Source organism: Melospiza georgiana, chromosome 2, assembly GCF_028018845.1.
Source record: "Melospiza georgiana isolate bMelGeo1 chromosome 2, bMelGeo1.pri, whole genome shotgun sequence".
NCBI lineage: Eukaryota > Metazoa > Chordata > Aves > Passeriformes > Passerellidae > Melospiza > Melospiza georgiana.
Window position 1 is genome coordinate 59,948,812 of NC_080431.1, and position 27,749 is coordinate 59,976,560.

The window sequence follows — 27,749 nt, forward strand, 5'->3', positions numbered from 1 at the left end:
CTTGAAAAAAAACACTTATTTAGGTGGTGAACTAAAAGGTCATTTGTGTCATGCTGCTGCAGTGTCTCAAAAGTCAGAGTTTTGGGAGAAAAATACTTGAGCAAATTATGGCTTTGTTGCCTTCAAAACTATGGAGACTAAAATCAGAAGTATGATGCTTACAAATACCTCCAGAAACCTTGCAGTAAAACCCAAAGCTAACAGCAAGGGAAAAGATGGACTTCAGGACAGCTACTACTACATTTGTCAAATCAGAAATAAAAGTCAAGTCAGCAATCAATCAATGAGTCAATGACTTCCCACATCTAAATAACCAGTCTAGAGGTACAACACAGCCAGGACTCATATCTAACAATCTTTTGTTGATCTAGTCTGCCTCCACAGGGCCCAAGGAGATATTAAATATTACCAGTTGGAAATTGGACCAGACTGGACTGAGTTGCAAGACCTTTGGAGAATTTGATAGTGAATATGTTTTGTGACAGCATCAAGGCTCCCAATCACAAGGTGTTCATTGAAACAGCATTTTCCATTTGCACAAAATAGAATAGAGGCTGAAAACTGACCTAATATGGAGGTCAGGACAGGAGATGAAAAAAAAACCCCAAAGATTATGTGGCCTTTTAATAAAACTGACAGTAATTACAATTAAGGTGATGAACTTATTTCACTGGTGCTTAAGGAATCCTGTACTTGGTTTGCAAAGAGCCAGAAAGCACAAAAGGTTAAAGAATGCTTTTATTCAGCTTTCATTTTTCACAGTTCTAAACAGTAAACATAATTAACAATTCACCAACGGTATCAGAGAACACAATCCTGGTATCAGTAAAATGTCTACTGTTTAAGGCACTGGTAGTGGGAAGAAAGAAAGACATAACATGGATTGCTCTTTCTTAACTGGAATTTGAATGTACTATGAAGATGTGCTTGCTATTCAATGCTTAGAAACCCACAAGCTATATTGACCAACAAATGTTTATACAAGTTTGGTGATTACCAAGACAGGAATCAGTGGCTCCCCTACTTCAACCTTAGAACAAGTATTGCTTTTCTTTGGAGTGGAATAAATTTTAACCTACTAAAAGGAACCAAAACACTAATTACTTCAGCAGTATGGCTTTAAGACCCTGTATTTGGTTACAATATAGCAAGCCAAGTTAAATAACAGCATACAAGTGCCATATACTATCATTTTAAAAGAAGCAGTTTTACAATATAAAAATTAGTTTAGAACATACTGAAGCCAGTTTTTGTACAAACATTTTTACAAAACTGAATTACTAAAAAAAATTCAAGAATGTTTTAAATATGAATCACACTTTACATGTTGTATGCATAAAATTACTTATCTTGATGATATACATTAGGGATACTACAAAATTTTTAAAGCAGGCATTCATATACTATTGAAATGCACACATCAGAAATAATGATGTGTGCATTTCAGAAATACTGAAATGTTAGTTCTGCAAAAATCCTTAAGAGTCACTTTTATGTTTGCCAAATTGATGCATGGTGACTTGGGTTTCTAAAAGAGCCACAGTGACCTCCCGTGGCCACTAAGAGATCCCGGTCCTTAACCTTCTTTTCCATTTTGTATATGACATTCCACACAAATGCCAATAAGCTTATAAGGTACGACAGTGGTTTCATGCCTGGTCCAGCTACTCCAGCAAAGGACAGTATTTCTATCAGAAATGAGCATAAGGAGCACAGCCTTCACACAATCTAGTTCCTGGTCGCAGAAAAAAAGTGAAGTGTCCTCCATGATTAATGAAGAAACTGTTCCAGAACCTTTTAGAGAACTGTTTTCTGTAAGACAGTGAGAGATGATGTTGAATAGATGTTCAACTCCTTCCTTTTCAATATTAGGCTCCCAAATACATAAATTCAGCTTTTGAGAAAGCAAAGGAACTGAATGTAAATTGATGCTGCCTGAACCAAGTCCAAAGCAGAACAGGTAAAGTTGTACAAGATTCTTAAATGTGAGTCAAATTCATTGGTATACAAAGTCCAAAATAATTCTAAAAAGAAAGCAAGTGGAGGAAAAGAATGCAAAAGTCATTTAAGTGCCTTCTTCCATTGTTCTGAAGGGATTCAACCAACAGGAACAAAACACTGTCTTCCTATGTCACGAACAGATGAACGTGAAAAAAAACCAAAAATCACAGTAGTGACTGTCTCTCAGCTGTAGAACAGTAATCAACACTTACATTCTTCTACTGCTTATAAATCCTCTCTGTTATATCCAACTTTTTTCCCATTGCTTGACTCTTCTGTGTTTGGTGCCAGCCATGTGAAATACACCTTCACTGGATCAATATTCCAATGCTTGTGAAATGATACTGGAATTTGGTGAGAAAGGTAGTCTTTTGGGTAGTCCATTGGCCTTGCCTAAGATGGAAGAATAAAGCAAAAGCATCAGTATTAATGATCAGTAATAATTTTAAAAAGATATCACTGCTCAATGGCCCCTGTGACACAACAATGCGGCGCTGACAAAATACACAAGATGGTAACAAAGGGGTTTTTACATCATTCTGTTAAATCAACTGACACACCATTAGATTAAATCCTCAACACACACTGCAGTCATCATGCGAGGAATGAAGTACACTGACACTAAATATGCCCTATTTCTCAGGATCAAATGGCCACCATCTCAGAAGTCAAGTGATAAACAGTGTAGCTGGTATGAAATCTTTTTAAATATGCAGTTTTGGCTCAATAATGACAAAATTATTTTAAACTATATTCTCTTGCTCTTCTAATGAGAGTTGTCAGCACTGCCACTGTGATTGTGGCATTCTAATAAGAGCATAGGCAGCCAAAATATAGAGTTTATGACAGGTAAAGGTTCCAAACATGGGATACACTGTGGTGCCAGAAAACTGTGTTGTTATTCTTTATCAGGCTATATCAAACCAGACAGAATTACAACACAGCTAAAAGATGCAGCTGCTGTCATGATGCTCCACATATATTTCATTTTCTCTGGCAGTTCAATGACACTGAGTGCATCATTACATGTAAAATTCCCACCTGTAGTGGTCTCTGGTAAAATAACTACATTTTGCTATTAGAGTTTTTGGAAGAAAAATGCATGGAAGGCAAACATTTGTGTTTTACATCTAGGAGAAAAAAACCCCAAACAAGAAGAAAATGGAATTATTGGGATGACAAATAATTGATTTGATGCCTAAGCTGGTAACTGAATCAATACTGCACGCTTCACCTACTTATGGTGGTATTTATGAATTCTTCATGCAGTTCTGTACACATTACAGTCGTAAAATTAGGCAACAGAATTTGACATTATGAAATCTGAGTATGTGTTGTTAGTATTTTGGGTCTTTTAATTCTGATATTTAAAACACAGAGTGATTATTTTTAAAAATTCCACTGAAGAAAGCAAGAGGGAATCTGTATCCTTCATGACTTTTGAAAAACACTTTGAAGAACATTTAGGCTTCAAGAACCTGAAGAATTTATTTTGGATAGAGACAGTTTTTACATATCTGAGACCAAGGATTTTTGCTGTTTGAAAATGAATTAGCTTTTTATTAAGCTATAGACAAAATTCTGGTGTTTCAATAATTCTAAAATAATGATACCAACTGTAATAACAGTAATTTTTTTGGGCTAACATTTGTATTTGGTGTTCTAGAAAAGTCAAATATATTGCTTTAGCCCAGATTTTTATTTAAGACCACAATTCTGGCTGCTACTCAGCATGGAAAGGTTCCTGGTCTCTTTAAGGGTCTGATCATGTTGAAAACCTCTGGAACAGGTTACAGAATATGTATCTACCTCAGCAAGCAGGCAGCAGGAAACCAGTAAGACTGAGCAAACACATCATAGACACTCCAAGAATGAAGATATATTTGCTTCTGTTTCATAATCTTTGTCTCAGTACAATTTTAGATTCACATACTTCAAGGAACATCACACATCATAATATTTCAGTCAAGTCCTTAGAAAGTTATTTTCTGGTTGATGGAAAATCCAAAATTGGTTTTCTCATTTAAATTTTTTTTTTTTTTGCACAAGAGTGGATTTAGTTGATTAAGAACATTCAATTTTTATTCAGTGGTTTTCCCTCACAGGTTAATTTTTGTTCAAGGGACGTTAAATTAGAATTTGTTACAAGCAACAGTAAAGATGAATTAGAAGTCAAGTGCAATTTTCTGTGTGGAAAATCAAACTGCTAGGATTTCACTTTCAAAGTGATTCAGTATCAAATGCACACTATTAAGGATTACAAGGAGGTCCTTTTTTTTCAATAAGAATAACTCTTACAATTGTGGAGAATGAGTTCTGTTCTGACTCTCCTTTAATTAGGCTGGTTTGTTCTTTTGGGTTTTTTCAGCAGCTGTGCAAGCAAATTTATTCAGTAACTGTTGAATTTATAATATGCATGACTTGTTTTCTTTCTATATTGAACAGAGTAAGCAATGATAAACAAAACAGGAGAGTAAACAAATATAATTTTTTTATATGGACAAGGAATTAAAACATTGAATAGTATGTTCTCATCTTCCCATTTCTCTAAATAGTAAATGTAATCAGAAATGGAATCTTAACATAGAAAAAGCTGATCATTCAAATAAGAAACTCCCCCTCTCCATTGACAGCTGCTTTCAACTACAGAGTAATTTACTAATTCTCAAGTAGCTTATTATCCTATTCTCAGCTCATATTCAGATAGGTCTTCCTAGTTTTTCAACTAGATTGGCACCTGAAAAACACCAATTGCTACACTGATTTAAACATTGACTTTTAAAAAAGTTGTGCACTGTTTGGGAAAAAAAATCTTTAGTGCCTCTTGTTCATACCATGGAAGGATTTGGTTTACTTGGCTTACAAGGAAGAAAATCTCTATAGGCCTCAATGCATCATGCTTTCCACTGAGACACTACAGTTAGCTTGTTAAATAGTGTGGGAGACAGAAACAAGATTCAAATCTACTCCAGCCCTTTTCTCCCAAACTCACATGAAAATTATGTTTTGTAAGATCTCTTTCCCATGTGCTAGCATAGAGCAATTTATCGTACTTATACCATTCTTCAGAATCCACCATAAAAGTAATAATTTAATATTTTATACCTTCACTAATGAGGTATTTCAGAATAGTAAATACTGAATCAATAGAAAAGTCAGGTAAGTAGAGCAGGTGGATTTATTGAAAAATTTTACACTCAGTTCTCCATTACCTGCATAAAAAAGCATTGTGTTTTAGGTTTCCTCCCTTAGAGGACATATGACAACTATTCAAAGCATGTGGCTCCTAATTCTATTTCAAAATCCTCACTTCTGACTGCATTTCTAATTAAATGTAGTTATAGATTAGCTAAAATATTACATAAACTAGCAAAGCATTGTAGCAATACATGGTAAGATAATGTTCTTATTTTATCAGTCTTGTTCTGCTGAGAATCAAGGTAAAGCAGCAGCAGCATCTTGGTTTGTGTTATTACATATTGATGGAATATGAATATTTATGACTGTTTTATGTGTACACTTAAAAAGTGAAATACATTTTTAGTACTCAGAAATAGCTCTCAGACCTGATGAAAGAGAGGACTGTGTGTTATAGGGATTCCTAAGCCACTGAAACACATCCCAAGGACCATATCATCGGGTGCATCCATGCTGTAACACCGGCACTTGCTAGCAAGTAGCTTCTGAACAGCTGTTCTGCTGAAAACCATCCTGAATAAAAAAAAAAAAAAGCACATGAAATGTGTAAAAACTTCTAAAGACACCAAATATCTGTAATTAATAAATACTGCTAAATTATTTAAAACTGCACGACTGAATGTAGCCCTCTGATACAGCACATTTGAAATTCAAAATTTACGAGGTCAGAACTGACAAATAGTGCAAGAAGCATTTTCTGAAAGATAATTAGTTTTTATACTAGAAACTAATTATACCAATTATACCCATTGTTGTTATTCCAACAATAATTTAGCTACCAACCATTTTTACTACAGTTTAGAATTCCTCCTAAAATTGGCCCGGACTCAAAAAAGGGTGTTCTCCTCAATCTTACTCAAATGTAAGGGAGAAGCGTTGAGGATTTGAGACCAGCATGTGTCACTACACAGAAGGTGTGAGGTAAATTACACACATTTGGGGAAAACATCACTGTTTCTGTTGAAACTGATTTGTGTTGTAATTTAAAACATTTGCAAAACTCAAACCAGGAACTAATGCAGATCTCAGTAGGAACTAAAATAAATTACCCTCCTCCACCAGTGATATAACTGTATCCTCCTGTTCCCAAGCCGTAGCCATAACGCTCTCCAAGGAATACTGGTTCATTTGGATCATAGCAGCTGAGCAATTTTCGGAGTCTGAATATACTACAATACAAAAAGCCATTAAAAAAAAATCTTGTAAACATTCTCTTTGGAACAGACATTGCTACCCTCAACAGCATTCTGTTAAATAGCACAAAGATGACAGGAGAAATTCTGAAATTCTACCCAAAAAAACCTGCCCCAGAGATATAAACTGCTAAAGAGAAATTTATGATGGATGGCTTACTATGAGATATGACTGTGCAATTTGGTCAAATGATGAACAAATTAGCTTGAAGTATTTTTTAAAGTTGGCAGTTTGTCAGCAAAACTGCATATCATCTCATAGAAAACATGAAATGACACTTTCCGAGCAATATGATCTTTGCAAATCATCTATGAACATTTACAAATTGATTCAGTGTTATGAATGTTCCATTACCCACCGTTACATCCTCTCACTGTTTCTTCTTCTGTCACATGATTTAATGTAAAGTCTTGAGCCACTGTTCATGACCACATGATCCTGCACATTGCTCACTGTGGCTTTTTTTTGCTTATGTTGCAGTTTTATGAGAATGAGATCTAATTTTCCAACAAATGCAAGTTCAAAAACACCATTCTGGGCAGCTTGGACAACTGACCTGAGCTTATGAAACCTTTCTTCTGACACATTTGTCTGAGGAACACATCTTAGGAAGGTTATTAGCAAATGACTAAACCCTATCAGCTCAAACGTACCTACACAGAGGAATGACAAAATGTGGTGTATTCAGACTATGTGATCACACAATAACACTGATATGCACAGTTTTAACCAGGCTACAACATTGTTTTTAATATCTGTCAAAAGAAGACTGATGGGAAGTGACAATTATTTTTCTTCAAGTAATATAAAGCCATATGACTAATAAAATAGCTGTATCTCTTAAAAAAAAGGATAGGTGAATATTGCTAAATCTCTTACTGACATAAACAGTGGTTTATGAAGTAATGGAGTATATACCTTATCAGTGTGTCATCATCCACTACAACTAACCAAGGGGTTCTTGGAGAAGTATGATTCAAAAACCTTTCCAAAATGGCAAAAGTTTTCCCACAGTGACCTGAAAAGAAGATAAATTAACAGAACATATACTTAAATAAAACAGGAATTAAATTAAAAACAAGATTTATTCCAGCTATCTGTCAAGCTGTTGAACAATACTGGACTAACCGCTATTCTTAATTTAAAGAGCTGTAAAAATGAGGAGACTATGATAGAAGCAAATGTTCTGCAAAATACTCCAAGTCACTGTCACAGCATTTCAAGATGCATCCGGCAGATCCATTGCTTTTAGAGAAATATTGAAATCCATTTTAATCTACTGTACTCCTCACTGGCAACTCAGGTCCTGATCACTGCCTCCAAGGAAAGGTCTGAACATTTATCACAAGATTATCAGGAAGTTCAGGAGGTAAGACACCCTTTGCTAGGAGTGCAGAAGTGAAACACCCTCGTTCAGAATAAGCAGGACCTGAGAAACAAGAAGTTTCAGACTTCTATTGAGTCTTTTTTAGATCTTGGACAAACCTCATTTCAGTCAGTCTTTACTCATCACAGTTGATTGTCTAAAGTAATTACTACTATGAATATTACATTTAGTAAACAACCACTCAACAACATTATATTTGAAGACACTTTTAGTTAAAATACTCTTTGAAAAAATGCAGTAATTCTATGCTAAAGACATGAAGGAAGTCCTTGCTCTGGTGATTTTGTGAGACTGTGAATTTAACACAGACTGATATCTGAACATTTCCAAAATTAAACCCAGGATTTCTATATTATACTCTATAAAAAAACGTGGAAGCTTCCTGGCACCACTAGAACTACTGGGCATGGCTCCTGGCACTGATCCATGTGTGCCCAACAGCCTTGCTGGCCCCTGACAACTCTCACTGCTTGCTAATGTTCCACTCCACCTGTGCACACAGAAATCCCTGCCTGTGCTCTCTGTGCCTCTAACAGACAAAACAAAGGGGCAGAAATAACCCAGAGGTCAGAACACCTGACCTAGCGGGCCAAATAAGGCTAACAGGCCACTGCCTGGACGCCTGTAATTCAGAAGGTAATAGATATAAAATATCAGCCTAAGAACAATATATCAAATGAAAGAAAAAAAAAAAAAAACTCAAGAAAGTCATCATGCCCATAGCCTTTTTTATACTCAAACACAAAGTAAACTGATTTAAATGCCTGTTATTTCCTATAGAAAGGTGTTTCAATCCTAACATTCAGTTTTTGTGCTTAAATTGAGACCTGCAAGGCACATGGATATAATATATTAACACCATATGGCAAGCAGTTTATGCTTAGTAACCACTTGGCACTGCCTGAGGTCTTTTGAAATAAATTTATGTCTTCTTCACTGTTAATGATCCTACTGAAAATCATAAATAACTGTAGAGTTATTACTCTTACCCCAAGTAATAAAACCATTTTTTTTCTCTTGGAGTATATCAGTATACCACGCTTCCATAATCTCAGTATTTGGGTTTCTGCTTAAAAGAACATGTTGTCTACACAGAGGGACTCTGAATGTACTCTCCATCCATTTCCTGTGTGAAGAGCATTCAGTTGTGCAGTTTAGGCTGCACATATGTGCTAGAAAAAAACAGAATTTCTACATGACATGCTTGACATGAAAAACATATCATCCATAAAACTCCATTTATTCATTCAGTCATTTGTGCAAAACTGACAAAAGCTCACCTCTGTCAGTGTTAGGTATGCCTAAATCTATAGTAGGAATGGAGATGTCTGCATAATCACTGTAGTATTCAATAAGGGCAGCTTCTCTTTCCCAGGTCTGCTTTACCACTGGTACTGCAAAACAATGATTGGCATTCAAACACAAGGAACTTGATTAAAATAGATACTTGATCCAAATATTCATGTTAACCACGTTTTGTTAGCTACATTTCTTCACATGGCAATAAAACTGCTGCTTCAAATAGAGCATCATGATTTTAAATGTCCATTCTATTTTCTTTCCTAAAATATTTAGAGAAAAAAAATAGTTTTAAATTTTATGAAAGCCAGTCAGAACAATTTTATTTAAATTATTTTAAAATTATTAAAATATTACTATATTTTCATGATTTTATTATTAATATTAATAATTGTAAACTGTCATATTTACATTTTCCAACCAAAGCATAACCAAAGTATGGAATTCTGCTTTTACACTTGCTATTGTATGATTCATAGAATACATCAGCACAAACACTATCAGAAATTAGTCATTCTTCCAGTATTGAAATGGCACATTTTAATCCAATTGTAAAGTCTGTAACATATTCTGAATCAGAAACAGACCAAATGTACCTTTTGAAATACTTTACTGGTATTATACACATCCTATCTGACAGTAACATCATATTAATGCTCCAGAGTGTGCCTCTGGAGACACACTCACGAGACATTTTATAACCATTCCTGTTATAATACATAAATAGATATCAATATTTATGTTTCATTTTAAATAAGAAATATTTCTACAGTGCAGTTTATAAATATCACACAATCAATTTTAATCCCATGGAGATTCTATTCAAAGGAGGATTGCTTAATGCTTCTCTAAAAAAAAACACCTTTTTCTTACCAGCTTGCCATTTCACATCAGGATTTAAAGTTGATCACACAAAATTCTAATAATGATGCCATCAGTGTTTACATTACACTGAGAAGTGAATAAATTATGGGTAACACAAAAACAATCCAACCATCTGCAGGGTGTTCAGAGGAAAACCATCAGATTGAAATAATGATGCCTCTTCATTCTTAAAAATGAGGAGGTCAGGCCTGAGATGAGCAAGTACTCTGCATTCTGCTGCTACTGCTTCTCTGCTCTATGCTCTCTGACACCTCCAGGAGGTCTCACCAGTAGGAGGCAGTGCTTCAAATGGAGGAAATATTTCCATAACTTCCCTTTGCTGCTGTACAACCCTGATGCTTGTGAACAACTCCCTTTAGCCCCTTGCTAGAATCATCCATCACCTAATTTGATGTATTTGCCTACCTAGTTGCTCACTTCCCTCTACTCTGAACACACAGAATTTATTAATCTTGATTGATCAACACTCAGTTTGGTAACAGTTACCTTTTAGTGTTAAGACAGAGTAGTAAGAACTCAATGCACTAACAGAAAGACTTTAATATTTTGAAAAGAAAAAAACCCACTTTTGTAGCATATTGCAATGGTCCATATTACTTTTAAAAGTTCTTAAAAGCATTCTCATTTTTTCATAAAAATTTCAAAAGGAATTATGTACAAAAAATGTATAGGCAGGAAATTATTTTCCTATTTTGTTGAATTATTTTCCTATTTTGTTAAAAATGTTTCTAAGAAGAACAAAACCAGAAAGGTTTCTGAAAACAAGGCTTCAGAACAGAAGAATCACAAATACACAACAGCATCCAAACTTCCCCTGGCAGAAGAGCTGCACCTGTGAAGGTTGTTTTATCTTTCTCCAAACAAGGACCTGAAACTCAGCAGGGTCCTTTAACACACAGAAATATTTGCAATTATAGACTGAGCCTCTCAATTCCTTTGGTGGAGCCTCCCCTTCTTTCTATAAATGAAGAAAAGTTTCCTGAAGCAAGGACTTGAGTCTCATCTCAGTTAAGAGCTCTAGCAAGGGGGCTGCTGGCTGAAGTGTCCTTCTCCTTCCCTTCTTTGTCTTGATGGAAGTGTCACCATGCAGACTAATGTCAGTTGTAAACTGAATCCCACAATACTTTGTAATTTCTGGCAAATGGCACCTTCCAAAGAAAACTACTTGAAATTTTGGACTAGATGATGATGCAAATATTTATCAATATGTATTAATACTTCTGATCACACCAAAGTTTGAATACCACTAGAGATATTTAAAGGTCAGCTCTAAGCTCTTAATGACATTTTATTTCTGCTCTTTCTAGAACTCTGATGCATGTTTGCAGTCTTGAAAATTTCTTTTATAATTACAGATGGTATGTGCAAGAAGGAGAGCTGTATCTGAAGTAACTTCTGAGGTAAAATTTAGCTGCTTTTAAAAGCACATCAATTTCCAAGCCTTAGTGCTGCATTAATGTAGTTTTTGGCATACAATAAAGAATGACTTACCAGGTAAAAAGAGCTCTCTGAAGCTGGCATCCATTAATCTTTCAAAATCTGGAGTAAGATTATCCTCTATTGCATAACACTGGAAGCTGTGAGGAAAGTTCAAGAATTTTCCTCAGTCTTCAACAGGTGTTTCTTGAAGGATGTTTACGTTATCTTTTTGGGGCCTTATGTTTCTTTCTGACTTTCTAGGGTTTTTTTCTTTTTCTTCTTTTTTTAAATCTTAATGTTAAAAAATTAACATGGATCCAGGAAGAAGAACTCTTCAGTGAACTCCAATTACAGGACAGTCAATTTTGTTTTATCAAAAGTTACTTAAAAAACCCTAAAAATTATGTGACTAAAACACTACAAATGTGCTTTCATCTGGTGCAGTAGCATTAAGAGAATAATTCCATAAATCTCATTATTCAAAAATCCCACCTGTTTTTAACTAGACTTATTTAAGAAAAGAGCTTTTACTTTCATCCTGTCCTCTGACAACACGTATGGCAAAAACCTCTTAGAATTTGGTACAACTACTAAACAACTACTTGATTTTCAATTTTTTTTTTTTGCCAATTATAATCCCTTTAAATTATGCTTATAAACAAATTAAGCCTAATAGAGAGACTATTATGCTCCTGGAGTATTAAAGAGCACACAAAATTCAAGCAAATTCTGGAAACAAATCTCTTCCTTAGTAACAAAATGTCTAAAAGCAAACTAGAACAGACTGGTAGGTGGCATCAAGTAGGTGGAATGTCTTCTGTTCAATAGCTGGATTTGGAATTTTTCCTTCCAAGCTTTGTTGAGACTTGATCTCCCTCAACTTAGCTGAGCATTACTATGTGTTAGCAGAAGCTGAGAGTCTCTCTGTGTCTGTTTTCTGTGCCTCTGAGGAGGAAGTTGATGCTCACTGTGTGTATCTTGTTGGGATGCACTAAGGGGTTTTTGTTTGTTGTTTTTACCATGGTGACTGCAGCTGCTTGTGTAACTCTACAATTTTCAGATGAACTTCCACATGAAGCATGCTATAGTGTTTCACACAGTCTTGATCTGGGCTACTGGTTGGACAAAGCACCTCACATGACCAGATTTCCAGAAGGGACAGATTTTCCCATTCCAACCATTATAAAGGACACATGCACATGGAACAGCTAAGAAGGAACATGACAGCATAAGCTGCTCAATCTTTCACTGGAGAGGAGGGCAGAACAAAAGGAAGGAGGAGATGAGGGCCCTTTCAGCTTGTTCAAGTTTCTAAGTTAGCCACCAAAGAGCTGCACAATTGTCACTGCTGGCACAAAGAAAAGTGAAGCAATTATCTGGGAAACTCACTGAAGGATATTAATAGCTGCTGTATTAATTCATATTGCAACAGTTCCAATTTACAAGAATATCAGCTAATCCTGTGCATGTTTTAATTTAGGTATTTAATTCCAAGTTTTTGGCAACAGTCACTAATGATGACACCATTTTTAATCTTAAATGTTTAACAGCACTCCTGAGGACTCTGAATAGCAAAAAGATTCCACCTGAAGGATGAGCTGTTTAAAATTCCAAAACTTTCCTGTTTCTGAGTTGATTTTGCAAACATTTAGTCCCAAGAGCTGCAGAGACAGCATATATCAGCTTGCTTTTAAAATATTCATTTTATAAACTATATTGCATAGAACTACTACCTTGACCAGCCAACAACTTACTTCTGTCAGCATGAAATTTTCGACATGTTTTTACAGCAACAAAAACATCTTCCTTATTCACTGGCTCTCCCTATATGAACAAAACAAAAAATAATCTTTTAAGTGCAGGCTGTGCCTGTAGTATTTTATAGGATATGTATGTCCTTACATATAATAAAACAGGATACAGCTTTTCATTATATAGCCTATCAAGCAGAACAGTGTCCTCGTGATACACCAGGAAGTAAATTTTTATTTTTGAAAAAAAAGGCATTGGTTGTTCAAAATTCCTGAAATAACATTCTTGGAAAATTTTTTCCATTAATGTAGTACTCTGACAAGAACTAAAACACCTATCATTAGGAAAAGACCACGAGTAGAAAAACTTGTTGAACTAAGAATGATTAATCTGAAAAAGAATGTTTCTTTGAAATCAGTCACTATGAGAACACAAATCGTATCACACTAGGAAAAACCAGCTTAAATGATACACACTAGAAATCTTTGAATTTCCTCAACTGTAATAAACCATTTGACCACTTTGATTTGTTATCCTTTTTGGCACCTAGAATTTTGCTCTCCTGGAAGCATGGAACACATTCTGGCCACTAGCTATACTTAACTCATAATATAATAACTGTAATCCTCCCAGAGGTGGAAGAGATGGGTTGTACTTTAAGGAACCAATTACTATATTACATTTTATCTTTAACCTCAACAAGTTTTAGATTCCCATCTGTGGGGAAAAAACAAAAAAAGATCATCTATACTTCAGTATCTCACTGTGTAAGGAGTGTAAGGATAAATAATTTATAGATCATGCGCCAACCAAACATTGTGGTATAAAGACTCATTAAAGCATACACAATATTAGTTGCCAGGAAATATTCTGTGCCACAGAAGCCTGAAAGCATATCCAAATTACATCCTAGATAAATGTCAGAACAAACTATTTTGTTGGGCTTTTTTTTAAGCTTACTTAAAAATATTTTCTCAAGTTTTGAGATTTTTGAAGTCAAGTATTATTTGTTTTAGTAACAGTTTTACTTTTACTAACCAAATGGTATTTAAAATATTGTACTTACACAAAGTGGTAGAAAATTACTGAAGGTTGTTGCACAGTGATCAACCATATATGAATTCACATCATCTGTGCAGAACTCGGGCACTGGAGTAAGATGTGGTCCTTCCCCTTTCTGCCAAATGTACAGGGCAATCTATCAAAATTGGAAACATCTATATCAGTAATTATTCTAAATAAAAATTTTCAGAGCATACAAAGAAATCATATTAACAAGAAAAGTGAAAGATGTGGCATGGTGTAGCAGATTTGTCCCTGAGTTGATAAACTAATTCATATTCTGCCCGTGGCACCATGCTCAGAGCCAGGTATTGGTTGCTGGCTCTTCCTGTCACTCCCTCCAAGTGGAAGGATAGAGAACAGTACTTCTGCTCCTGATTTACAATAAGAAGACAAAACCAGTCTTAGTCCTAGTTCAGACCTAATGCTAGATGTACACGAAATTCCATTATTCAATTCCAGCTTTGAATAGGCATCAGGGAATATGCCATATATTGTACAGTTACAAAAAGTCTAAGCAACAACCTACAAATGAGCAGCAGCGCGACAAAAACACTTCACCACATTTGCAAGATACGAAAGTGATATAAATATTATGGATGTAAGGAATAGGTACTTGGAAAGTAATAAGGTGACACAAACAAAAAAGAAATAATAAAAACTATGCAGGGCACAATAAAATACCAAAGACTAGAGGCATATGTTATTAGGAGTCCCTCAAACTAAAATATTCCTTATAAACTTTAACATTATACACAATCATAAAAACCAACAGATTATATTCTTTGATTTGCTGTCAATCTTGATTCACACAAGAAGAGCGTAGACAAAAAATTACTTAAGACAGAGAAGATGGTGATTATTAAATAAATGAGAGGGAGTGAAACTGTCTCTAGGGAGACATGAGACTGTGCAGAAAGAATAACTCCAGGGCTGAAGTAGGTTATCAATGGCAATAAATTTGAAATAAAACATATGCAAAGACCTGCTAACAGAATAATAAGTGGATGGAAGTAATTTTGTTGGTCGGGTGATTAACTGTTTCTTACTAAGCAATCTGTCGCACATAAAGGAGTGGCTCTTAATGATCTTTTTTTTATGACAATATGTTTATATTCTTTTTTAATGCTGAGGTAGACTGTCATACTGGGAATATATAAACGATTTTGTCTTAAAAATAAAGTTAAAATAAAATGACATTGTGAAGCCCAAGGTCTTGCATTGAGAAAAATTAACAAGAGGAAGAAAACACCTTCCTGTCTTGTTTCTCACAGCAAAATGAAAGCTGAGAGGCATTCAATTGTTTTTGAGAAAATGAGGGGAAACCATATAAAAGAATGGTTTTGCATAAAACCAAATTTATTTAAATATGCTACATATCTATATTCAATAAATACACCATAGATTTATATTGTAAATGAGGAGGTTTATGACCATTATGAGATCTGAAAAAGCAGCAGTAGTGTTATATAAAAGTGTTTGGTTTTTTTTTCTGGACCAGAACAACAATTTATAGATGCTTTTCAAGAGTGTTAAAATAATTACAACTACTTCAGGGTCACTCAATTTCAGGCCAAAATCTTAATCCCATTCTTCCTTCCTTCTTCTTCCCATTCCTTACCCAAATCTTAATCATATTCTTATTTCAGGCCAGAAGCGTATTCCAGACGTATCCCCACTTACTTCTGAACACCTGGTTCAGAACTTCACTTTGGTAACAGTACAAACCCCTGGACAGCACAAACACTTTAAGTGCAGAAAAAATAAAAAAGGCCTCCAAAAAGTAGCACAGATACTCTTTCAGAGCCTCCTTCTCATGTTGCTTTCAGTCAGTTCGCTCACTGTCTGAAATACCTTCGGCCAACATTCTGAAGGTGCGACATACCAGAGACAAAAAGAAGTCCTTCCAGACTTCCCAGCTGCAAGTTGCAGCACTGCTTGTTCACACAAAGATACATTCCTCAGAGTATTTAATGCAAACCCCACCATATTTAGCACTGAGAGTCTGATTCAGAAAGTGAGACTGGCTGGAATTGAGCTACTACTCACCTCAATTTACGGTTCATTAATTGGAAGTCTCTCTCCTTCCTTACAGAGCAACCCTTAGAAGACACCTCAATGTATGCAATCATGCATGCATTCTTATATGAGTGCAAGCTTACTCATAAATTTTTCAATGCTTAAAATGTAGTTCTAAAGTATTGCAATAGTCTAAAGGAAGGAAAAGAAATCTAACATGCCATTGCAGTCAAACTTTTTAGCAATGTTTAAGAATAATCTCTTATTTCCATTATGATTTAAGACCATTCAAATATATAACTTTGAGATAATTTTTTCTTTCATCACACCACTGCTTACCTCATGCTTTAAATCTATTGTAAAGTCTGATTTGAGTGGTTCGCTCTTCAATTTCTTTGCAAGCCTGTGCAATTAGAGATGAAGAAACTTAATCAAACATATTAAAAAAAACCCCAATCACTAGTGCATGCAGGAAAGTGTGGCTGGTACTACTGACCATCTTATAAGGGGAAAAATAATAAAAAATCACATTTCTGTATTTATTGCCTTGAAAAGCAACTTATATTTATCATATAAATCCTTTTTTTAAAATAATCTGATGTTAACATTAATTTTCAACACACACACTTTGATACATTCTTCCTACACAAGAAGAAAGTTCTCATCTGGAGATGGCAGAGAGTCTGGCATAAAATTTGCAAGAGATTAAAAGCAGCAGCACATTTGAAGCTCAGTATTGATCAGCATCTCAAACTACAGACAATATTCTCTGTCTGTGTATTTCAAAGCATAGTGTTTAAGGATTTTCGATGCATGAGGACATTGATCCTTGCTATGGTAAGACTCATTCAACTCCTGAAATTTATGAACTTTTCAAATCTCATCTGAAAGCACCTAAGAGTCTAAGCAGAAATAAATATGTAGTTTGTCTGTACAGCATGATAAACACTTCTAGAGGGCAATGCAGTCACTCTACAACCCAAGAATAAAACCACTGTCTGGGGGAGAATACATTCTTAAAATTACAATATGGAATTGAACTACTTAAACATTTACTACTGGAAAACTATCAGCTACTTGATGTAGGCAGAGTGAAGCAAAATAAATCACATGCACAGCAATGATACAGAAGTCTATTTCTACATTCTTGTTTAATTTTGAAGTGTTTATAATAATTATTCTTGGAATGTGTAGAATAATGGCAAATAAATGGGAAGTGACTTAAAATTCAATTCTTACTTGTTAACAAGTGGAATGCTAAGTGCCCAACCAGCAGCAAAATCTGGAAATTTAAAGACTGTAGGATTTTCAGCAAAGGCATAATGGTGAATTATTGTAGATTCTTCATCATATAATGCTTTACCTAAAAACCACTCCTGTAAAGGAATATAGGAAACAATTTTGTTCATCTACAGCATCCCTTTAGTGAAGTTGATGACTGTATTCATGCTGAATAAAGCAAACCTGAAAACAAAAACAAGGGAAGCACATTGTTCACAATATATAATCTGGACAAAAACTGTACTTGGTGAGAAACAAAACTAAAAATTGTTCTCTGAAATCAAATACAGGCTGCATTTTCAAACCCCAGAACAGCCCTGGCTTCCACCTGTTCAAAGAACACTGAATCCCAGAGTCACAGAATGGCTGAGGTGGGAAGAGGCCTCTTGAGATCACCTCCAATTCCCCGGGAATCAAGCAGGATCACCCAATGCAGGCTGCCCAGGACTCTGTCCAGTCATGTTTCGAATACATTCCACAGCAATCTGTATACCAACTTTTTATTATTAGGCAGACTGCTGAGACTTTAAAATGAATATTGAAGGAGCTCTGATATAAATCACTTTGAATTTTGTATCTGATGGACTACAGTGTATATGAGCAACCAGGGATGGACTGTTAAACTAAGATGACAATTGCTATGTAGAAAACCAAAGTGTTCTGTTTTCCTTTTATAGTGGGTTGGAACATAGTTTGTTATTTTATTAGAATCTGTATGTAGTGTAAAGGAGAGAGTAAAACTGGCAAAAGTGCAGTATCTAGAACAAAAATGTTCATGTTTTTATTCTGAGAATATCAATTACAAGAAGATGTTTCTGAAACAAAAAAAAAAGAATATTCCAAAGGTCTCAATATATTCAGTCCTCCATTTTGAAGACCAAGTGTTTCAAAAGGTAAGAGCTCCAAATTGTTATTTTTATTGCCATTTTAGAAAAGAACTGTGAGAAAACACATGGCCATGTGCCTGAAAAAGAAGTACGCTAAAGTGAGTCCTGAAGCAGAATTACAATAAAGAAGCAAAACATATTTCACACAGGAGATTTTGGCTTCTCTTGTTACAGGCAAAGGACTGACACTAAGGTGGGGTTTTTTTCTGAACAGTAAAAACTCTAAATATTAGCACCTTTCATGTCAGTTGCATTGCCAAATTTGCTTTGCTCCTTGGTGACTGTACTTCTATTTTGTTCTGCAAGTCTTTTGGCGTTGTTTTTTTTCCCAGTAGGTACAGAATATTTATCACCAAGACAGATCAGAAACAGAATGCAAGGAAGAAACCCTGCTATTTTAGATCAGAGGCAAACTAACATCCATCATCCAGTCTGATGATAATCAGAATTGATAACAGAGAGGAAAATGGGGAGAAGGGACCGCAAAACAGACTATATTAATCTTTTTATTTATGCTACATAATTTTCAGGCTATTCACAGAAAAAAATGGTTTCTCTGCTCAATTTTAACAGTTCTTCAATAGCTATACAGGCATTTGTACTGCTTCATGTTAAATACCTGGCTCTCAGCCTCAGCAACAGAAATCTATCCCCCTGTTTAAAGGTGTTTGGACACATCTTTTCCAATATTTGGAAAAACACACTCAATCACATTCAAAAAGAAAGTCAAATCTAAATTTTTATTTCACCTTAGACTTGTCAAATCTTCTGAGTGTTTCTACCAGTTTTACGACCTGTATTCTTGTGTCTTCTTCACAGAAGAAAATCCATGAGGAGTTCCTACCATAGGTAACAGAGAAGCTAAAAAAGAAAAAAACATTTCATTAATAAGGTGGCTTATGAACAAAAATTGCAAATTCAAGGCACATTCCCCAGATATAAATAATTTGCCATCAATTCTTCATTCACACAGAAATGGAAGACTTTACTACTGATTTAGAATTACACATCCAAGGACTACTGTGAATGGATAAAGATACTGACTCTGCTGCTATCTATTTATAAAAAAACAGTTATTCTATTCATTTATAAAAAACAGTTATTCCAGAAAGAAGGGAACAGATATACATAAAGAATTTCCATTCAGAAATGTACAGGTCTAACAGCCACCTATGAATTCAGAAGTCCACAGACAGCAGTTTAAGTTACCTTCCCCTTCTTCCAAGGTGCCGCACCATTGGCCATCTAAAATCTAACAGCACTACAATCATCACCAAAATGCCTAATGACAGGTTTTCTCACAGATGTTGGACACTGATCATTCCCAACCTAAAAACTTCATTAGCTTTTCCAGTACAGTGAAACTGTACAGACTGAATGTACTCCTCAAAGATAGCAATAACCTCAATGCAGGATTCCTGACTCCTTTAGAAAAATGACATCCCCTATTTCTCTGTTCCTCTAGCCTTAATTCTTCCTCTATTAATCAAAACAGCCATATTAATTAATAACATCCTAATGGAAAAACCCCTACTATATTTACTTTTCCAATTTCCTTTGCGTGGCTTTTGGGAATGATTCCCAAGGCTAAGTAGCTAAGGTCTCCAAGAGAGTTTTATGGAGTCCTCAGAGCACAAAAGCTTGGAGTTCAGACTGCAAGGAGATCTTTGAGGTACCATTGTAAGATCCTGTTTTGGATAATTTTTAAAAAGGGATTTCTTCTCTGCTGAATGAACATGGTTACTGAGATGAAATGTAGCAGGCCTTTGGGGCACAATAAGGATAATGAGTGGTAAGATCTCTGCTGATTGTATCTTCTAAAATTAAGTATTTTGTCCAACTTAACCTGTGCCCAAGAACTAAAAATTAAGAATTTTCACAACTGCTTAGAGACCTCCTTAAAAATGCTGACAGCTACAGGACTGAGAAATCTATTCTTTGGAAGCAGTTTTCTGATGCAGATGCATCTTATATCATAATTAAAAGCATCATCAGCTGCTACAGGATGGGCTGAACTCCCTTCTTCCTCTTTTGTCCATTGAGAAAACAAAACTATAGAAGCTTCAAAATAGCAACATACTTCAAAACTACTCCATGTCTTCATTTGCCAAAAGTACTAAGTGGAACAGTACATACAAAGAAATTCATATTCCAGAAATCTCAAGATGGAAATCCTCTACTTAAGATTCCTCTTCTAATTTCTAAAGAATTTTCTTCTGCTTTCTCACACAAATGAGCATTTGTATTTTTTCTTTTAGTTTTGCTATCTTATAAGAGCTGTATCTGTAAACCCTGTCACCATGACATAAATAATTCAGATGAGGAACCACAAGGTCATTGAAACAGGAGCTAAGCAGGGAAGATGATTGATAGCTTGAACATCATCTTCCAGTTTTCAATTTACTTCAAATCTCTTCTGCTATTTTTCACAGTTTACATATATCTCACAGGCAGCTGCTATACAAGCACTATTTACATTTTTCTACACATAAAGTAATGGAAAGCAGAAGGAAAAGTATCCTGTCCTGCAACCACTCTGACATAAAAACCTCACCCTGAATACATCTAATAAATTATATTAACTAAGTTAAAACTCAATAGGCTGCAGATTTCAAATGCAAGCTTCAGGCAAAAGATAGTCTTCAGTACCATAGAGCTTCAGGATTACTAAAACAATTTCCTGACAGTTTGCAAGATACTACCATGTAAATGCAGCATCTCCTCCTTGGAGCCATCTGCATAAGCTAAGAAGAAAAGATATTTGAGACTACCTCTCTTTTCTGATCATAATAATATGAAAATTTGCCATATAAGCATTTACAAAGATTCTGAAACCTAAAACTTCTCATTACAGAGACATACAACTCTATAAGCAATAAAAACCCCAAAAAAAGTATTATGATCTATTTTTTAAAATTTATTCCACTTCATTCAGTCAAGTAATCTGAAAGATCAAAATTTCTGTAATAACTCATACCTTAACACTGTGAGAAGTGGGGACCAAATAGAAAAATAAACATTTAAAAATGCCATTTCTTTAGACTAGTTTACTGCCCTAATAATTTTAAAATGCACCATGATTTGAAGAAGGTTGTTGCTCAGTTAAATTCTATTATTACTGTTCTTTTATTTTAAATAGGCTTCTCTGATTTAAGTTTATTAGAAAATTGCTTTATAAAACAAAGAAAAGTACAGTAAGAAAGTTAAAATATAAAGTTGCAGCTCTCATTAAAAATTTCTGCTTTTTAAAAAAAGCAAAAAAGGTCTGAGTAACTAATATATATATTCTTGCTTACAAAATCTTCTGAAAACGACTGGCATTCATTACACTTACTCTCTCATTAATGGCAATATTGTCCATGCACCTTCATGCCTGTCGATCTGATGAATAAGCAGAACCGTAGGCAATTCCTTTAAGAAAAATAAAAATATTCCTATTAAACTTCAATTATATGTACTTTCTTCCTAAACATCAATCAGTCTTTAAAAAATTATTCTGGAACAAGTAATTGTTCCCGAACAATTAATGGAAAACCAAAACTAATTGGTTTTCCAGTTGGTTACTAGGTTTTGACTGGCAAGTAGCCGTGAAGAATGGATGACTTAGGATGGCATGAAACAAGGTGAACTGCAAGTCAAGGTTAGTGCTTCTTCCAACCGGTAATTTCTTAATTGTCTTAATTGTTATAAAGCTAACAGACTTCGAGTTCAATGCTTAGCATAAGAATCCATGTAATCAATAGACCATAGTAATCTCCTTGCCATACTATAAAATGCCATGAAGAAATACTTATAAATTATGAAGGGTGTTTTACAAAGGCTTCCATTGGACAATCACGTTACACAAGCTTAAGTGAGAGTTCCAACACTCCTTACTTTGAGCTGAGCTTTGACTTGTCACACTAACATCATCACAAAATCCAATGGCTTTACAGAAAAATCAAAATGAGGAGTTAGCATTTTTTCTTCCTGAAAGATCAAAGAAGCTTTCCTACAAAGGAAAGTACTCAAAAATTCCTTTGCTCTTTTGTTACTCAAAACCTCTTTGATGTGGCAGATCCCAGTGTCTAGCAGATAAGCTAGAATTCTGGAGTACTTTCCAAGAAAACACCATTTAAACACAGCCTTCTGATAAACCAAAGTGCACAATTTGTAATACACGTGGAAAGCTGGATGCAGATACATCCCTCAATACATAGGCAGTACCCTACTCCATCAGTGAGTCCAATCCCCCACTGCAGCATCATTGTGTCCAGGTGTGACACCAGCTAAAGAGAAGGGAGAGAGGCTCCCTGCTCACCTGACAAGGTCTCACTGCCCATAGGAGCATAGGACTCACCACAGCTTTCAGGGGAACAGCACTTTGGGTTGGCACAAAACCTCACACGAGATGCTTACTAAAGAGCACAAAGTCAGCAAAAGAGGGATCATGGTGTTTGAGGAGCGGTTTAAGCCCAGCTTAAGCACCATACAGCTGCTCAGTCAACCCCCCTCTTCCCCTATCCTAGCTGGAACCAGGCCAAGGAGGAAAAAATCATTGGTAAGTACAGGGAAAAAAGGGAGATGGTCACTTGTAACAATTTGCTGGGCAGGACACTTGTCTTGCCATCATGGCCTGCTCTGTTCACTGCAGTCTGTCCTGTCTTCTCCTTAAGTTCCATTTCTCTTCTATTAGCAGGGTGCCCAACGGCGGGAAAGAAATGATGAATCTGACTTCATGCTCTTAGAAGGCTAATTTATTATTTTATGATATTAGAATATATTAAAGAATACTAAACTAAACTACACTAAAAAATACTAAAATGATACAGACAGAAGGGTAGAAAGATACTAAAGAAAAACTTGTAACTCTTTCCAGAGCCTTCACACAGCTTGACCCTGACTGGTCATTAAGTCAAAACAACTCACATGAAACCAATGAAATAACCATCTGTTGGATAAACAATAACCATCTGTTGGATAAACAATCTCCAACCACGTTCCAAAGCAGCAAAACACAGGTGAAGCAAATGAGATAATATTGTTTTCCTTTTTCTCTGAGACTTCTCAGCTTCCCAGGAGAAGAATCCTAAGCAAACAGATTTTTCCAGGAAATACGACGGTGACACATTTCTAATTCCTGGGCAGGAGGCTTTGTGTGTCTGTATTTGGAGGTCTGTGTTCCCACAACCAGAGAAAGGACCATGAGTTGTAGGGGTCCACCTGTCTCTCCAGACCCTAATCCTTTTCTGTTTACAGCTTGCAAGTGCCAAACCGTCCTGCTTGATGAATGCTTTTTGTGAATGATGCCATTACCATAAAATTCACACTTGAACACAAAAATAATTTCTTTTCTAAGAAAAGCTCTAAGATAAACTTGGCACTATTTGTTGACCCTTACAAGTTCAAATCCTTTTTAAGGGCAGTTAAGCACAGCATCTAGAAATACATAAAACCTCCAAATTTCATATACTAAAAAAACCCAAAAACTCTGCTGCTCTAAGGAATAACTGTGTCTCTCAGGAGTGCATTAATCTTATGCAAAAATAAGGATTTATGCTATTGGAATGACCCAAATTGAAAAGAAACAATGCCAAAACTCCAATTTGTAACAGGATATTCACCTGCATCTCAGAAATCAGCATTTCTGATTTATGGTTAGTTCAAACTAACCTAACAAATATGTTTCTGCTTGTTTTCAATTTACTGAAAAACCAGAAGTTCAGAGCTTTTAGTGGAAGTGGCAAATCTTATTCATGGTATTCTCAATACCTTTTGTTTCACTAAAATGTGAAAATGGTAAAATTTACTTGGGTATAGTGTTGGAGAATTTTCCTCAGACATGTCTTGAAGTAAAAAAGGCCATGAAAATATACAGCTGATTGAAAAGTAAAAGGCAGCTGTAAACAGCAAAGTTCTCAGACACGTTCCTGTAAACAGCAAAGTTCTCAGGCTTGTTTTTTAATAACAAGTAAATACCTTGTCCTTGGATAGTGATGGGAAAGCAGAGTGACAAACATGGAGGCCTTGAGAACAGTTAATAACAGGATGAGAAAAACAAGTTTTGGTCTCAATAAGAAACCACAGCTATTGAAAGCAAAAGGAGGGGTTGGTGTGTAATCTGTGGCCAATGATGAGCTCAGGTTTTGCAATATGTATGAACTTAATTAACACGATTATAAAAGTGTGCATGCTGGATCAATAAATCAGAGTTCGATGCTGATCAATTAGGGTGGGTCGGCTCCCTTCACTTCGCCAGTATAGTTTTATCCTTATTGATTTTATTTACTTAGATTTATCTATTTAGTTTTATTTTTAGTGTAAGTTTATGGTAAAACCACAAAATTATGCTTACTTAAGGGAATGCAGATAAGAAGATAAAAGGGAAGACCTCTGTCTTTACAAGAACATTTATTTTTACACACATAAAAAACCTGCTAGTATTTGTAGGAAGCATGTATTTCATGTACAAAAGACAAAGAAAATAGTAGTTAATAATAATATAATCAGTGTCTCTATCACACTGAAGGCTGAAACTGGATAAATTTTAGATAAAAGCAGCATTTACCCATGCAAAAGATTTAAGTAAATTACATAATCTAAGTAGCTGTACCATTATGCTCTATTTCCTTTGCGCAGAGCAAAGAAATGATGATAAAGAAAAAGCACTCTCTCTTGAGCTAATCCAGATACCTCTTACAAGGTATCTTTTCTCTTTGACATTCTCATAAACCTGCTCTCTTTCTCTACTCAACTTCCTCTAAAACATGAAAATACATGTCCTCCAGGATCCTTTCCTTCCACTCACCTCTAACCATGCATTAATTCTAATATAATAAAGGAAATGCTTTAAACACACTCTATAGGTCTAAAACAGCCACTTTCAAAAACACAGGAGCATTTCTGATGCTTTTTCTTTCTCATTTTTACTCTGAACCTAGTGGAACTGGTCTGATCTACTCATTTTATTTATTCCATCTTCAGTACAAGGACAGAACAAAAAAGAAAAATGTATCTGGTGTCAGCTTTGAGGACTGGAAGGGCACGTGCTGTCAAGGTAATGAAATGTAACTTGCACACTGTGCCTATCTCATAAAACTCTCCTACAAATGCATCCACGGCCTGTACTGCATTCACTGGTTGTTCTAGCTTGAAACTGTTGTTTCCACAGTTACAAAACATGTCTTCACACATACCAACATTCTACATATGACAGACATAAAGTATCTTATAATCTAAATAACTTAATTTTACCACTTTTTGAAGACTGAGAAACTACTCTCCCCACTAAGACAACTGAGCTGAGTTTAAAGGGCAAAACCAAGACATGGAATTGCTTGTGGTCTGAAATACAGTATGAGACATTTTTACTCCAAATACCACCTACTCTATCAGCACAGTGAGATCAGCAATACCTGCCACAGATGACAATGGCAAGCTTTACACAAATGAAAAACCAAGTGTGAATAAAGGGGTTAGATCCACATTTTCAAGCCAATTCCAAAGACACAGACTCACACAGCATCATTTGTACCTTGAAATCATCTAGTATTTTTTATGCAAGTTGAAGTATGAAGATGCTAATGACACAATCAATTTCACACCAAATCATTAAGAGAGCTCTGGTTTTTGAATCTAAATATTGAAAGTTTTCTTCATTAACATGAAAAAACTTGGAGGACTAGCATATCCAATAAAGAAAAGGTAATTCAGAATAAAAGAATTAAGAAGTAAGAGAATTGTTAACCTGAAACAAGTTTCTGTATTCTTTCTGCACTATGTGGAATTTCATATCAACCTAACAATCCTATATGAGAAATGTGCAATTTATAGAGAACAAAACCGTACAGGGTAAAAACAAAAGGACATGCTAAAATGCTACAGTTTCATAGACTATGAGGCCAAAATGGGCTTCTGTATGCACCCAGGATGGCAGAGATGCACTCCAGCTAAAATGGGATTTCCAGGCTGGGTCACATCCTCTATGATCCTCTAGCAGAACTGTGTTTGCTTTGTTTTTCTACAAAGTAGCTCACTGAATTTCATCTAAGCATTACCAAACCTTGCCCTAAGTGAATTCTTTTGTGAGAACACACTTTATTAGAACACAACTCACACTAGATCTTGCTCAGCACTATTAATTATACGTCCTGTGTGACATGATTTCGCAAGTAAGGCATAGAAACAGATCCAGAACTGCAGTGAAATGCAAAACACGATGGTAATCAGTTCATTGTAATATTACTGAGTCACCTGAGCAGAGCAAAAAGCCATCTTGTAATACACTAGAGAAAAATAAAGTAGTGTGCAGGAATTTGCTCCTAATGAGTCCAGTTTGCTCATATCTTTAGGAGTCTTGCATATATTATCTCTGTGCTTTGTGAGCTCATTAAACTGTCTTTTAAATCCCCCCAGAGCTGAGGGGCAGGAGTGGGGACCTGAACCCTGAGCACTGCTGCTGAACTGCACAGCTCCAGACTCGGAAATGTCTTCCTATCTCTACACACCCTTCAAGCACATAACAGCATTTTCCCTTCTCTCTTATCTTCTTTTCAGTAATCAATCCTGAGACACATTCAGAGCTAACCTACCTTCTCAGCCTTCCCTTGGGAGGTTAAATAAGCCAAGCTCTTACAGTCATCTGTTATGACTACTTTAACAAAGCAGAGCTGTGGAATACATACTGAAGTCTCCCTACAGCTTTATTTTCAAAACCATGCCAATTCTGCAGACATCCTGAAGGATTTCTAAAAGAAAGTAATACCAATAGCAATAGTAAAAGAAAGTAATAGCAAATCTCCTACCTCTAAGCCCAGTGGGTCAGACAATTTACTGGGAACTTCCAGCTTCAAATATTGTACCAAACACTTAATCTTCTCTATATTCTAACAATTTCCTTAAATATTGAAAATGACAATACACGTTTAAATTATTTTTCATGTTTTAAAGACATAAATATCAGTTTTATCAGAGCTTCAAAGAATCCAAGAAAAAATATTATTTTAATAATCCCATTCAAATAAAACTCATGGATGATTTAAAGTACTATTATACATTAACACTGTAAAAGAACTTTGCTTCTGTTTAACACATCTGTTATTTAGGAACTCCTCCAAAGTTGTCCAGTCCTTCTAATTTTCTGCTCTATTTCTTCCTTTAGGCTTCATTCACAGAATCCTAGAACAGTTTTGAGTTGGAAGGAACATTTAAAGCCTTAGTCCAGGCCCCTCCAGTGAGCAGGAACACCTTCAGCTACATCAGGTTGCTCAGAACCCCAAACAAAATTATCTTAAATGTTTCCAGGGATGGGATATGGACCACCTCTCTGGCAAACTGTCAGTGTTTCACCAACATCACTGTAAAAAAATCTTCCTTATGTTGAGTCT

The 27,749-nt window shown here is 35.4% G+C and overlaps 1 protein-coding gene across 3 annotated transcripts in view; it reads right to left on the bottom strand.

Annotated features, from left to right (window-relative positions):
• Window positions 1–720: 720 nt before the first annotated feature.
• The window catches only part of B3GLCT (beta 3-glucosyltransferase), a 46,440-nt gene continuing 19,411 nt past the window's right edge, over window positions 721–27,749 (bottom strand). For 2 of the 3 annotated variants that reach the window (XM_058018346.1, XM_058018344.1), the window contains 11 exons: window positions 21,719–21,795; window positions 19,134–19,245; window positions 17,456–17,592; window positions 16,556–16,619; window positions 14,202–14,333; window positions 13,138–13,207; window positions 9,061–9,174; window positions 7,312–7,411; window positions 6,249–6,368; window positions 5,568–5,712; window positions 721–2,394 (listed from right to left, as the gene is read on the bottom strand). In XM_058018346.1, coding sequence (XP_057874329.1) covers window positions 2,227–2,394; window positions 5,568–5,712; window positions 6,249–6,368; window positions 7,312–7,411; window positions 9,061–9,174; window positions 13,138–13,207; window positions 14,202–14,333; window positions 16,556–16,619; window positions 17,456–17,592; window positions 19,134–19,245; window positions 21,719–21,795 — 1,239 coding nt within the window. In that variant the 3' untranslated portion in view covers window positions 721–2,226. The remainder of the gene's footprint in view (window positions 2,395–5,567; window positions 5,713–6,248; window positions 6,369–7,311; window positions 7,412–9,060; window positions 9,175–13,137; window positions 13,208–14,201; window positions 14,334–16,555; window positions 16,620–17,455; window positions 17,593–19,133; window positions 19,246–21,718; window positions 21,796–27,749) is intronic. The other variant, XM_058018345.1, reaches the window with a different exon arrangement.